Below are 14,028 nucleotides of genomic sequence, written 5' to 3'. Positions count from 1 at the left end.
TGCTCTCGTCGTCATCGTCGTCGTCGATGTTGTTGTTGTTGTAGTTGTTGTTGTTGTTGTTGTTGTTGTTGTTGTTGTTGTTGTTGTTGTTGTTGTCGTTGTTGATGATGATGTTGTTGATGATGTTGTTACTATTACATTATTATCATTATTATTATTATTATTATTATTATTATTATTATTATTATTATTATTATTATCATTATTATTATTATTATTATTATTGTTATTATTATTATTATTATAATTATTGTTATTATTATTATTATCATTGTCATTATTATCATAATTATCATCATCACCATCATCATCATTTTTCGTCTCTTCTCTTCCTCGTCAGCTGAGCAGGTGATGGAGCTGGTGTTCCCGCTGGGGATGACGGGCGGGGCCGTGGCGACGAGCGACAGAGCTGAGTTTCACATCGGGGAGAGCACGCTCTTCCTGCAACAGCCCCTCAGTCTTTGTTTGTGGCTAAAGGCTGCTGTGAGCACTGCAACTGCCAGGATTATATCCTACTTTTACAAGGACATCGTTATCTTTGTCTCTCGTACGTATGGAGGGAGATGGGAACGGAATCGAGCTATGCACTGCCATAAACCATAGTGAACTGGTGCACAGTACTAACTTTTCCTTCCCCCAGGATCGGGCGCTATGATCTCCATCAGGACAGAGTCTCAACTAGTGGATGTGCACGAGGAATCCCTCACGCCCCGTACGTGGCACCAGTTATGTCTTCTGCGTTCACCTGACAGCCAAGTCCACATGTTGTTGAATGGACGAACTCATGCAAGCATGCCTTACCCCGCCAACGACTCTGGTGTCGACTACCGTCAGGAGCGCAACGGTAAAGCTATTGCTTCCTTGATAAGACGAGCCGAAGACCGGAGTGGCAAAAATTTCACTAACGTTCCTCTCATCATTCTCGGATCCCTGGAGTCTGAGTTTGAGTCCCCGATCGGTCGCATAGCCGACGTTAGAATGTACTGGAAGCTGCTTTCAACCACAGAAACAGAAACTTTGCGGATGTGCAGTGAGAAGGCGCCGGAAGGCACTAAGCTGGAAATACAGTACACAACAGAAGCGGTGATGCTTCGTAAAGTTCCTAAGCAGGTGATGTGTAGCGACTTCTGGATTCACGTGGTGACATACACGGCCTACACAAAGCAAGGATACACAGAGGCCCTTTGTACTAAGCTCGGTGGGTGGTTGCCCGCTCCGCAAAACTTTGATGATCTGATAAATATTGCCGACATTCTACCAGATTACAGTGGCAAACCGGAAATGTATTTTTGGCTCAGTAATAACACCAATAAGTTGGCTTTAGGCATGAGCGAGGAGTGGTGTTGCGCACAAGACCTGCGCCACGGTGGCAGTCTTCCGATGAGTGTTCCATGCAGCTCCTGGGCGAGAGATTTCGTCTGTTTCATTTCGCACGGCAAGTCGGTGCATCTACTGCATTCTAATGAGGAAATTGAGTTGTTCTTTGGAGACGTTGGTGAAAACTACCTATTGGTGAGCGACCAGGGCTATTCGCTCACCGCTGAGAACGGCTCTTATGTTTTACGCAACCTGGTGGGTGTTCGGCTGGGGCAGCGCGAAGGTCAACAGATTACCGATATCATTGGCTTGCGGGACTGGATTATCACCGGCGGCTCCAGGTACAGCATTACCCTCAGCACCTGCCACTTGGACCAATTCACCTGCCAAAATGGGGACTGTCTCGAGCTAGAGCGTCGCTGCGATAAATTCCCGGACTGTTCTGACGGATCAGATGAGGACAACTGTCACTATCTGCAGCCACCACCTGCCAACTATCGTTCATTCCTGCCGCCCTCAACAACTACAGCTGTATCTCTCACTGTTGACATTACTGACATACATGACATCAATGTAAGTATTCGTTATCACTCTCCACATCATGCACTTATTAACACACGCTTTGTCCCTCGTCTATACCCTCATTATCTTTACTCCTGTTATGCCTATATATATATATATATATATATATATATATATATATATATATATATATATATATATATATATATATATATATATATATATATATATATATATATATATATATATATATGATGCAGTGGGCAGTACAAAACAAGAATTAAATTTTTTTCTTTTTTTTATTTCATTTCATATATATTTCATATATATATATATATATATATATATATATATATATATATATATATATATATATATATATATATATATATATATATATATTTCTGTAAGTTCCTTTCACTATTCGAAACCCATAACTGAAATGAAATAAAAAAATAAAAAAAAAATACTTGTTTTGTACTGCTCACTGCATCACTTTTTTTCCTATAACGTGAAGCAACGACACAAAATAAGCCAGAGAGGACAAGGTAAAGCAGCAGCCTTGTATTCAAGTTCAGAAAAGGATGTAGTGGAGGATACAGTTGTCTCATTTTATATCTGTTATGCATCCATCGTGCAAGCACTTTCATGTCAAGTAAGAAATGTTAACAGGTCATGTCTAGGATACAACCAACTGTTTGGTCCCTCCTTTCCTCTTATTATTATTTCATGTTTTTGTCTGACTTTCTTTTAAGATCCTTACTTCTGACAGAATGCAACTCTAACCATCTAAGCCACCCAAACCTACCATACGGTAACTAGCTTGACGAAATTTACTCCCATAAGACAGCTGGGCAGATAAGGAGCCTTATGTGATTCCGCTTCTTCTTTCTTTATCTTTCGTTTCATGTCACTATCTCATTATCATCTGCTTTCCTCATTCCCTATTCACTTTTGTGCCAGATGAAAGAAAGCCAGTTAGGAATTTCTGTGACAATGGAGCTTCGCTGGATGGACCCTCGCCTCACCTTTACTAACATGGCCAATAAAACAAGGCTAGATGAGGCTCTCGATCAGATCTGGAAGCCGACAGTGGTGTTCGTCGGGGCGAAGTACGAAGACAATGTCAATCTGTACCAGGGTGTCAACATTATGAGGTTCCTCTTTGCTGAATCCTCCACGAAGGGCGTCCCAACGGTAGTCAACAGCTCTAGGGGTAAGAACAACTGTAAAGGAAGATAAGTGTGTTTGGGAGTGCAAAGAACACTAGGATTATTTATTTTTTCCAAGGTGGGAAAGAGAAAGAATGGCGTATGGGAAACTATTTAAGATGGAAAAGGATGTTAGTACGTAAGAAGTGATTCAGATGTGTTAATCAAGAAAAGACGTAAGATGACGGAATTAAGATGTCTCGTAGTATTTTAGCAGTTTTCATTTCCGTTTCAGTGGAGCTTGAGTTTACGCTGTGCTATTCTCGCGGCATCCTGAACAAAGCGTTGGTGTCTCGTCTAGAGTCTAGAGACTCTAGACCAAGAATTCTTAACCTTTTCCGGCCTCAGCACCCACTGTAGTTGGATCTAGGCAATCCAGCACCGCGTAGTGACACAGACTGGAATATTCATAGAAAATTAATGTTTTTCATCATCATGTTAAAATGCATTAGCACAGTTAAGAATGAGGTTAAAGTTTATCAAATAAAAAGTACACTCTCGTTGAAAAGTATCCTTCTGATACTTTTGTATCCCTTACAAAGAACAATGACTGTATCGCCACATATGCATAAATACCTAGCATTTCCCAAAAAATTTCAATAGTCTCTGGGATTGGTTGCACACAAGGTTAAGAAACACTAGTCTATACGGTCCGAGATGTCTCGTCCATAAGTAACGCAAAATCGTTGTTTACTGGAGATATCTGAGATTTACTGACTGCTTGTTTACTTGTTTACTCTGGTCATTATTAGAACAGAAAGCAGTGTGATTACGAATTTCAATCAGGAGCAACAATCATTCCTCAAGATACAACCAGAATCCCTTCACCCCCCCCTAAAAAAAAGAGAGAAAAAAAAAGAATAATTATGGGCAGTTGAAATTGAGAAGAAAACGACAGTGCTAGTCAGAGGAGGAAGGGAGGAGAGGGAAGGAGCTTCATGTTGGGAGGATGACTACTAAAGATTTCTTTGTTATGTTCCTTCCCTGAGGAAGTGAAAGCCACTAATGCATTATAATCTTCTAACGTGTTTATACATTATTTAATCTTCGTCCCGCTTACCATTTGATTTATGATGGAAGGGAAGGGGAAGAAGAGAAGGGGAGAGAAAGTGTGGATTTTGACGTGAAAAAAGGAGGAAAAGATAGAGAAAGGGTGAAAGGAAAGGGAAGAAGGAAATAACTTCGCTCTGTTCATTACTTATTCATCATATTTGTATATTCCAGCTTGTCATATTTTCCTCCTCCTCCTCCTCCTCTTTTTTCTCCTTCTCCTCCCTTATATTTTCTTTCTCATCCAGCCCTCATGCAAGACGGTCATCAAGTTCGCCTCATCCTTCAACTGATGCTGGATCTGAGCGTCACGTGTTCATACGACCTGGTGCTGTACCCTTTCGACGTGCAAGAATGTGGCCTTAACCTCGCCCTAGCCTCCGAACTGACTGGCGACACGCACTGGGACTCCAAAGACCTGCACGCTAACCACGTGCTTCCCCAGCCTGCCCTCTACGGCGCTACCATCGTCAAGCTGGAGCAGCTGTCCAAGACGGAGGTAAGGAACCGAGTATGTAAGCAAAGAGTACAAGGGAGTCAGGGAGGACGGATATGAGCGAACCACATATCATGACCAATGATTGTGTGTACGTGTGTGTGTGTGTGTGTGTGTGTGTGTGTGTGTGTGTGTGTGTGTGTGTGTGTGTGTATATATATATATATATATATATATATATATATATATATATATATATATATATATATATATATATATATATATATATATATATATATATATATATATATATATATATATATATATATATATATATATACACACACACACACACACACACACACACACACACACACACACACACACACACACACACACACACACACACACACACACACACACACGAGTATATAATTATTTACGATAATATGGGGATAACCTTAGTGTCTTCTCTCAAGGTTAATACTTACATGTCAGATATAATTAAGGTTGTAGAATATCATGCAATATATATATCACTTTCCGGAAACTTGTTAAAGCAAAAAAAAAAATAAAAAAAATAAAAATAAATAAATAGATAAAAATAAATAAAATATTAATGAACTGACAAATCTCTGTGCGGCATCGTCCCCCTCTAAGTGTTTGAGAGTCATTGCCTGGCCTCACGTGCTTTTTTTGTAGTTTCCGGCAAAAAAAAACTATCTTGATTTGAAAAAGCATTATATATTGCCCAGAAATAAATAATCATTGCCTCGGAAGCAGTTGGCTAAGTTTATCCTGCATTCATTTATTTATTTATTTATTTATTTATTTACTTATTTATTTTACCCATCAGGTGGTACTTAGGTTCCTACTTGAGAGGTGGTACGGGTCATACATGTTGACATCGTACCTGCCGTGCCTCATCCTGCTGGTGATAGGAACGGCGACGCAGCTGTATCCTGTGACTGCTGTGTCAGACCGTGTGATGGTGACACTCTCCTGCCTCATCGTACTCGCGTCTCTGCTGGCACAGGTAATGGAGAGGGAAGGGAAAGCCCACGCAAAGAACCGCGAAAAGAAGTCCCATTGTCATTTCTAAATTCTAAATTGGAATTTCACATGATCAGACTTCTTGGTATTGAGCAAAATCACATTTTTTTTTTTTCCACCATGTACGACAGTTAATAGAGGATAGCACGGATAGTAGTGTAAAGAAAAAAAAAAGTATCGATGCGTATATTCTGTGCTGACTTTAAGGATGGTTCTAAGATCCATAAAACCTAAGCGTGAAGCGGTTGGTAGGAGAAAAATACATTTAATTTCGGTTTACACAGAGAATTCCAGCTTCGTGAATAAAGGAACACAATTTAAAAAAAAAGTCTGCATTATACGGAAAAAGAAAAGAAAAAAAAAAGAAAATACATGAAGCAAATTTGAACTACAAGGCGGAGAGGTACTGGATTTTCAGATATATGACAGATGGAGGGGTCGGCACTGGTGGGACGGGGAATGGTAACTCAGACAGTGGGGGAGTAAGTGAGTGAAGCAGGTGAAGGAGGGAAGGATGGCGAGGGTGCGGTATGCAAATGTGTTCACTGTGGAGACAAAAGGAGAGAGGAAAGCTTTACAGGTAATCTTCGTGTATAAAAAAAAAAAAAAAAATCTTTATTGAATTTTGTCAAGGCATTAGTCCCACGCTTCAGTAATTTCACTGGCATCAGCACGAGCAGTAACAATATCATAAGCATAAATAAATTCTTTTCTTTCAGACCATGGCTCTATATTGTAGAAAGCACCACCTCGACATGCATGGGACAGTGACAGTGACTTAAGACCAAAAAAATCAAATTATACTGATAGGTGCCGAGTATGGAATAGAATGCTAACTTACATCAATAAGTAAGGCATAAATAGATTGTGATTGAAATCTTATACAAATAAATGTTACGATTTTATCAAGCATGAATAGTTTGGTCTATTCATATTTATCTGTTTATAGCTACAAATGTTAAAAACACTTCAAGCTTAACGCTATAATTTATAAAGCCTTAATGATATTCGAGAATGATTTGTCTCAATTAAATGTCACTCAAGCGATCAAATTTCTAAGGTTAACAGTATTGGCATATAAATCTCGTTTTACAAGTGTGACGATAAATAATTGAATACATACATAAACAAATGAATGTATGTGTGTGTGTGTGTGTGTGTGTGTATATATATATATATATATATATATATATATATATATATATATATATATATATATATATATATATATATATATATATATATATATATATATATATATATATATATATATATATATGACGATTGGGATGATGACGATGATGCTGAAAATTATAATATTGAAAATGATGAAGAGTGAATTTGTTTGTTAACGATAATGATGGCGCCCTTGATATTGATGATGATGATGATGATGATGATGACGTCGATACCACTGGTGACGATGACGATGACGATAACAACGAAGAAAACAACAGTGATCTTTACCGTGGTGATGAAGATGACGCATTGACAACAATGATTACCATTATGACGATGACGATGAAGAAGGTTGATCACTTCTGTCTTTCAAACTACAGACCCACAGTTTTAACTTTCTGTCTATCTAAATATTTTAAGCCTATGTTTAACGGGGAAATTTTAAAAACCTATCTTCTCTTAACTTTCTTTCTAATTGTTGGTGTGGAATCTTTAAGGAACAATCAACTGACAATCTATAGCTTCATTATAGAATTTTGGTCGTTATCACAGAGATTTCAGTGAAACCTTTGCTGCTGCCTTTGACACATCAACATGTTTTGATAGAATCTGGCATAAATCTTTAATTTCAGCATTTCTCTCATACTTTTTTTTTTTTATCCATCTCTGCACCTTTGTTTCAAGTTTACTTTCCGACTCCGCTATCACTGCAGAGGTAGATGGCCACAATTCGTTTAAAATATATTAACAGTGGTTTTTCCTATTATTCATCATCCTCAGTCAAACTTCTATCTATTCTAACGTTAATGACCTTACATTATATTTTTAGCATCATCTGCCCGACGACTAAGTCAGCAGAGATGAAACAGCTCAAGCAGAGATGCCAGAGAACACCTTACATCTGATTGTGCACACCAAACCTTGTGCTATTCAGTGCTTCAGAACTGAATACCTCTATCTGTCCATTTGACACCAGCTTCCAGACAAATATTCCTTCTTCTTCAGTGACACTTAACTAGCTTCCTCTACTCTGAACATACTTGGACTACGAGTGTTCTTCTTAGCTCTAAATATCATATCTCCTCTCGCTAAAGCAGTTTCCATAAAGAAGGGTGTCCTGTGTCGCCTCCGTCCTTACTTTCCCTCCTCCCACATGCTTCCTCTGTATAACGGTCTTATCCATCTATGTATGGAGTACTGTTTCCAAATGGGAAGGCTCAACTTCCATAGCCTAATCTAGATAATCTATATTCCACATTCTTCCATTCACTGGTCTCCCATGTAAATTTCTTTCCCGCTTTTTTACACCTTACATTTCAGGTTTATCTGTCATATCAATCTTACGTGTCTAGTTGTACAACTGTACATACGTTTCCTGTATTCTGCCTGACTTACTCTTCAAGTGTCTGTCAGGTTACCTACCTACGTACCTCATACTGCACCGTCATTTCATCTTACTCGTACCTCCCGCAGGCCAGTGCTACTCTGCCGGAGTCCGCCAGTTCCAAGGCAATTGAGGTGTGGTTCTCTTACACCATTGCACGCATGTTCCTGGTCTCCATGGTGCACACTGCTGTCTACCGCGCTGAATCCACGGTGTGTGACTACGTATGTTTAAGGGTGTTGGTGTGGCCCACAGAGTTCGAGATAGGATGAAAGCATTATTTTGGGATTTGGTAGTGGTGTTGTGATGAGAGAAGAGTGTACGTGTGGTGCATGGTTTATAGTGAAGGTGCAGCTGCGGAGTAGAGGTTGAGAAGGATGTAGGGTGCAAAGGTGAGGGCAGGATGTACTACCTCTAGTGCAAGATTGTTGAGGGGAAGGTATGGTGCAATGGTGAGGGCAGGATGTAAATAGTGTTGTGTAAATAAGTGTGACGTCACGCTTTTATATAATGCGCCCCGATCTTTCGTTTGGTATTGGCGGCTGAGGAGCGTGAGCAGCGGCATAGAAAAGAGGGAGCTGTCATATGGATTTAGTAGTGGCGTTATTAGCGTCTTACACAATACTTGGTTATGAGTATGACTGGATGATAATCTGATATGAGAAGAAAGATTATTTATTTATCTATTTTATTTATCTATTTTATTTATTTATTTATTTCAGATACTGGTCACTTATTTCAATTTCAGGAACCGAACAGCTACGTTTACTTTTTGTGAATTACCTGGTCAATGATCCCTCCATCTCTTTTTTTCTAAACCTTATCGTTATGAGTGAATAAATCCCATCTATTTCTCCTGTACATTTCTATGATTCCAGCTTTTTTTTTTTATATATATATATGCTTTTATCGACTTCAACGAACGCGCATACACTTTCCAGCAATTCTCCTCTCTGGTTTAGTGACATACACAACTTTACGTGCATGTGCCTATCATTTCATCGTGAAGCAAAGCAGTTTATTTTAGAACTTGTGTTCAGTGAAAAAAGTGTAATTTGGAATGTATATTTATTATTTCAAAATGTAGAATTAATATGATAGCTCAGATGTCTCTGATAATATCGATAGTGATGCTTCCCTTTTAGAAAACAGTCCAGTATAAACGAATGTATTTCCGCCCAGCATTTTTTTACTTCGTTTTTTATTTAGTTCTTTCATTAGAGACTATTTTCTTATAGCCTGTAGAAGTCTGTGTGTATTCATACTATGAATTTTGTGCATTTCTACCACGACTATTTTTAATTAATTCATCCGGGCACAGCACAAAAGTTTAGCGTTTTGTAGCTTGTGGTTACCTTTCTTTTGAACCCGTATGCTAGGGAGATATAGCAGTCAACTTTCCTCCGTTATGCGCGGATGTACTTTACTGATATGACGTCATGGTTTACCTGACTTTTGGAATGAACAGCGTACTTGAAGGAGAAAAATATTGTCTTTAACTTTTCAGACACCTGAAGAAAGGACAGCGAAGATCCAGTCTCCACTAATGCTGAAAGTAGTATCTGCTAGGAGTGTCGCGCCGCAGAGAAAGCCACAGAAATATCCCTCCAAACACGACCGCGCCAAGAGGATCAACCATGTGGGCCTCACTGTGGGTCTGGCACTAGACTTGGTCTTCATTGCATCCTATTTTGCCTACATCCTAACCATCAGGAACCGCATCTTTCACGCCTAGCCAGTGGAAAAATTCTGGATGGCAAAGATCGTAATTGATCGGTATCAGTCAACGTCTATCAGATTGTAGAAACTAGGAAGACTCTCTTAAGCTCTACAAAGACAAGGAAAGCTTCACTGGATTGTGTTGAGACCATAGAGGCTTATCCAGGCATAACTAGAACACTTAGATAAAAACAAATAATAAAAACATCTTCCAAAGTAAATGTGTAAATAGATTTGAGCAAATACACAATTCATGTAATGTAATACAGCCTGCGCATTCATACATCTATTCTCTGCCGGATGTCAAGTGTGCATCAAGTTGTAAAATGATCCCAAGATGCCACGGTATTTATGTCGGAAATAACATGAGCACACTCTCCACCACTTTATGGCCTACACTGTCTTTCAAAGGCGATACTAGAGCGTTAGGAATGAAAAAGAGTGGTGGGTTCAAGAAAAGCTTCAAAGGAACCATAAACTTAGTACATAATAGCACGTAATCGTAGGAAGTGTGTGTGTGTGTGTGTGTGTGTGTCGCTTGTAGAGGAGCAAAGCAGTCTCTCTCTCTCTCTCTCTCTCTCTCTCTCTCTCTCTCTCTCTCTCTCTCTCTCTCTCTCTCTCTCTCTCTCTCTCTCTCTCTCTCTCTCTCTCTCTCTCTCGTTCTCATTGTAATTTCAAAATATGAGACTGTTTTCAGTTACAAAACAGTTAAACAAGAAAATGAAAACACACTTAGAATGACATTTATTAGCAATTTTCAATTACACTTCGTCACAGTAGAAGTGAGAATTATGCTATTAATTATAATCACCTAAATAACCAGACTGGAATCCGGACTTTGGTAGGTCATGCATCCTGTACTACCTCAGGTACTAAGCACAATGTGGGCCCCATGCGTGTACGTGGAGAATCTCTCCCTGTGCGATTCTCCACGGAAGCGCAGACGCACACATCACATTCTTGGAGCTATGGATGGGTCATTACTTTTCTCTACGGATTTTGGTTTTCACTCACATGTAATTGCCTCGCACACGTCTGGGTCTCTGATGCGTAGCTGCTCGAGCCGTGCTCGCAATAAGCGATGAATTGTGCCTGTATCGCTCAGAGCGGCGCTGCTGGAACACTCAGGGTTTACAACTTGGTGTTAATTATCTTTCTGCATATTATTTTTAACATTTGCGCTTCCATGGTGCAACGACTAGCGTGCCTGGCTACGAATTTGCAGATCCCGGATCAAATCCAGGCTTGGGCAGTCGGCACACAGGTCATCCAGCTATTTATCATTCCTTGGGATTGGCCAGTAAATTGGCATCACGGAAAACCTGGAGAATGGCAATTCTGGAAACCTGGATGTCTCAGTGGCCCCGTGTCTCAGGATGAGGGATATCAGGCACCATAGGCTCAAGGGCCAATGAGACGGAGATGAGCACTGAGGCTACCAACCTATACGAGTTGTAGTGTACGCCCCCATCTTCACCTTTATCTAAGATCAGTGACACCAAAGTGGTGAAGGTATTTTCTAAACTTTAACTGAATACAGAATAAACATGTCAAACAAAAGAACATTATGCTCAACATCGTGGATAAGAGGAAAGGAAAAAATACGACAGATAGTGAAGGAAATTAGCAAGTTTTCGAAAGTGAACTTTTATACAAGCGTAACCTTTCGAGGCAGTAAGGAAGGACCAGTATAATCTGATTGCTCCCCGTCCCAGTCGCTAGCGAATGTAATGCTAAATGTATTCTCTCTCTCTCTCTCTCTCTCTCTCTCTCTCTCTCTCTCTCTCTCTCTCTCTCTCTCTCTCTCTCTCTCTCTCTCTCTCTCTCTCTCTCTCTCTACTTGTTAGTATGGCCGACATTTATTATCACCGCCTAATTTATTCATTTACTTATTTATTTTTACTTACCTGTTTATTTATATCTACTTGCTTATTTATCTAGTTGTGAATTTTTCTGTGTGTGTGTGTGTGTGTGTGTGTGTGTGTGTGTGTGTGTGTGTGTGTGTGTGTGTGTGTGTGTGTGTGTGTGTGTGTGTGTGTGTGTGTGTGTGTGTGTGTGTGTGTGTAACGTATTTTTTTTTCCTTTTTTTCTTATGTAGTAAGGGCACCGGCTAGGGGCAATAAAATTGCGACAAAAAAAAAAGGGCCCACTGAGGCCCCCATCTTTACCTTTATATAAGATCAGTGACACCAAAGTGGTGAAGGTATTTTCTAAATTTTAACCTATGACTTGAAAGACTTCAAGTCATAGGAAAATGGAAATACGGAAGCAGGCAGGGAGTTCCAGACTTTACCAGAGAAAGGGATGAATGATTGAGAATGCTGATTAACTCTTGCATTAGAGAGGTGGACAGAATAAGAGGGAGAAAAAGAAGAAAGTCTTGTGCAGTGAGGCAGCGGCAGGAGGGAAGGCATGCAGTTAGCAAGATCAGAAAAAAACAGTTGGCATGAAAATAGCGACAGAAGGTAGCAAGATATGCAACAGTGCAGCGATAAGAAAGAGACTGAAGACAGTTAGCTAGAGGAGAGGAGTTGATGAGACGAAAAGCTTTTGATTCCATCCTGTCTAGAAGAGTGGTATGAGTGGAACCCACCCATACATGTGAGGCATACTCCATACATGGACGGATAAGGCCCCTGTACAGAGTTAGCAGCTGAGGTGGTGAAAAAATTGGCGAAGACGACTCAGAACACTTAACTTCATAGAAGCTGTTTTAGCTAGAGATGAGATGTGAAGTTTCCAGTTTAGATTATAAGTATAGGACAGGCCGAGGATGTTCAGTGTAGAAGAAGGGGACAGTTGAGTGTCATTGAAGAAGAGGGAATAGTTATTTGGAAGATTGTGTCGAATTGATAAGATGGAGGAATTGAGTTTTTTGAGGTAGTGAACAAGTTTGTTCTGCCCCAATCAGAAATTTTAGAGAGATCCGAAGTCAGGCGTTCTATGGCTCCCCTGCGTGAACTGTTTACTTCCGGAAGGGTTAGACGTCTACGAAAAGACGTGGAAAAGTGCAGGATGGTATCATCAGCGTAGTAGTGGATAGGACAAGAAGTTTGGTTTAGAAGATCATTGATGAATAATAGGAAGAGAGTAGGCAACAGGACAAAACCCTGAGGAACACCACTGTCAATAGATTTAGAAGAACAGTGACCGTCTACCACAGCAGCAACAGAATGGTCAGAAAGGAAACTTGAGATGAAGTTACAAAGAGAAGAATAGAAACCGTAGGACTGTAGTTTGGAAATCAAAGCCTTGTGCCAGACTCTATCAAAAGCTTTTGATATTTCTAAGACAACAAAAGTTTCACCAAAATCTCTAAAAGAGGATGACCAAGACTCAGTAAGAAAAGCCAGATCACTGGTAGAGCGGCCTTGACGGAACCTATACTGGCGATCAGAGAGTAGGTTGTGAAGTGACAAATGTTTAAGAATCTTCCTGTTGAGGATAGATTTAAAACTTTAGATAGGCAGGATATTAAACCAATAGGACGGTAGTTTGAGGGATTAGAATGGTCACCCTTTTTAGGAACAGGTTGAATGCAGGTAAACTTCCAGCAAGAAGGAAAGATAGATGTTGATATAGAGAGTTGAAAGAGTGTGACTAGGCAAGGTGCAAGCACAGAGGCACAGTTTCGGAGAACAATGGGAGGGACCCCATCAGATGCCTATGCCTTCTGAGTGTTGAGGCCAGCGAGGGCATGGAAAACATCACTTCAAATTATTTTAATGGCTACCTTGAAATAGCCAGAGGGTGGAGGAGAGGGAGGAACAAACCCTGAATCATCCAAGGTTTGATCGAAGAGTTCAGCTTTAGAAATAGTTGAGATGGCAGTGGTGCCATCAGGTTGAGGTAAAGGAAGGGAAGATGAAGATTCAAAGTTACTGGAGATTGTCTTATTTATATATTTATTCAATTATTTCCTTAGCTAGTTATATTTCCTTATTTACTTGCTTATTCACCTATATATATATATATATATATATATATATATATATATATATATATATATATATATATATATATATATATATATATATATATATATATATATATATATATATATATATATATATATATATATATATATATATTTTTTTTTTTTTTTTTTTTTTTTTTTTTTTTTTTTTACGGCCCTCGTACCCGCCTCGCTAACTACT

General features: G+C 39.4%; 1 protein-coding gene and 1 long non-coding RNA gene across 3 annotated transcripts in view; both read left to right on the top strand.

Annotated features, from left to right (window-relative positions):
- The first annotated feature begins 299 nt into the window (after nt 1-299).
- On the top strand, nt 300-10,428 carry LOC135116214 (uncharacterized). The gene is made up of 7 exons (XM_064033565.1): nt 300-547; nt 641-1,890; nt 2,803-3,055; nt 4,349-4,599; nt 5,393-5,572; nt 8,242-8,364; nt 9,660-10,428. Exons 1-7 carry the CDS (start codon nt 352-354, stop codon nt 9,885-9,887), a joined length of 2,481 nt encoding a protein of 826 aa, XP_063889635.1. The 5' UTR covers nt 300-351; the 3' UTR covers nt 9,888-10,428.
- Nucleotides 10,429-14,007: 3,579 nt separating this feature from the next.
- LOC135116208 (uncharacterized) overlaps nt 14,008-14,028 on the top strand; it is a 40,272-nt gene continuing 40,251 nt past the window's right edge. For both annotated transcript variants that reach the window (XR_010276207.1, XR_010276206.1), the window contains exon 1: nt 14,008-14,028. This exon is cut by the window's right edge and continues 203 nt beyond it. This is a non-coding gene — a long non-coding RNA (uncharacterized LOC135116208).

Source organism: Scylla paramamosain, chromosome 3 (assembly GCF_035594125.1).
Source record: "Scylla paramamosain isolate STU-SP2022 chromosome 3, ASM3559412v1, whole genome shotgun sequence".
Taxonomy (NCBI): Eukaryota; Metazoa; Arthropoda; class Malacostraca; order Decapoda; family Portunidae; genus Scylla; species Scylla paramamosain.
The sequence above is the reverse complement of the archived record's forward strand: the minus strand, read 5'-3'. Positions and strand labels throughout refer to the sequence as shown.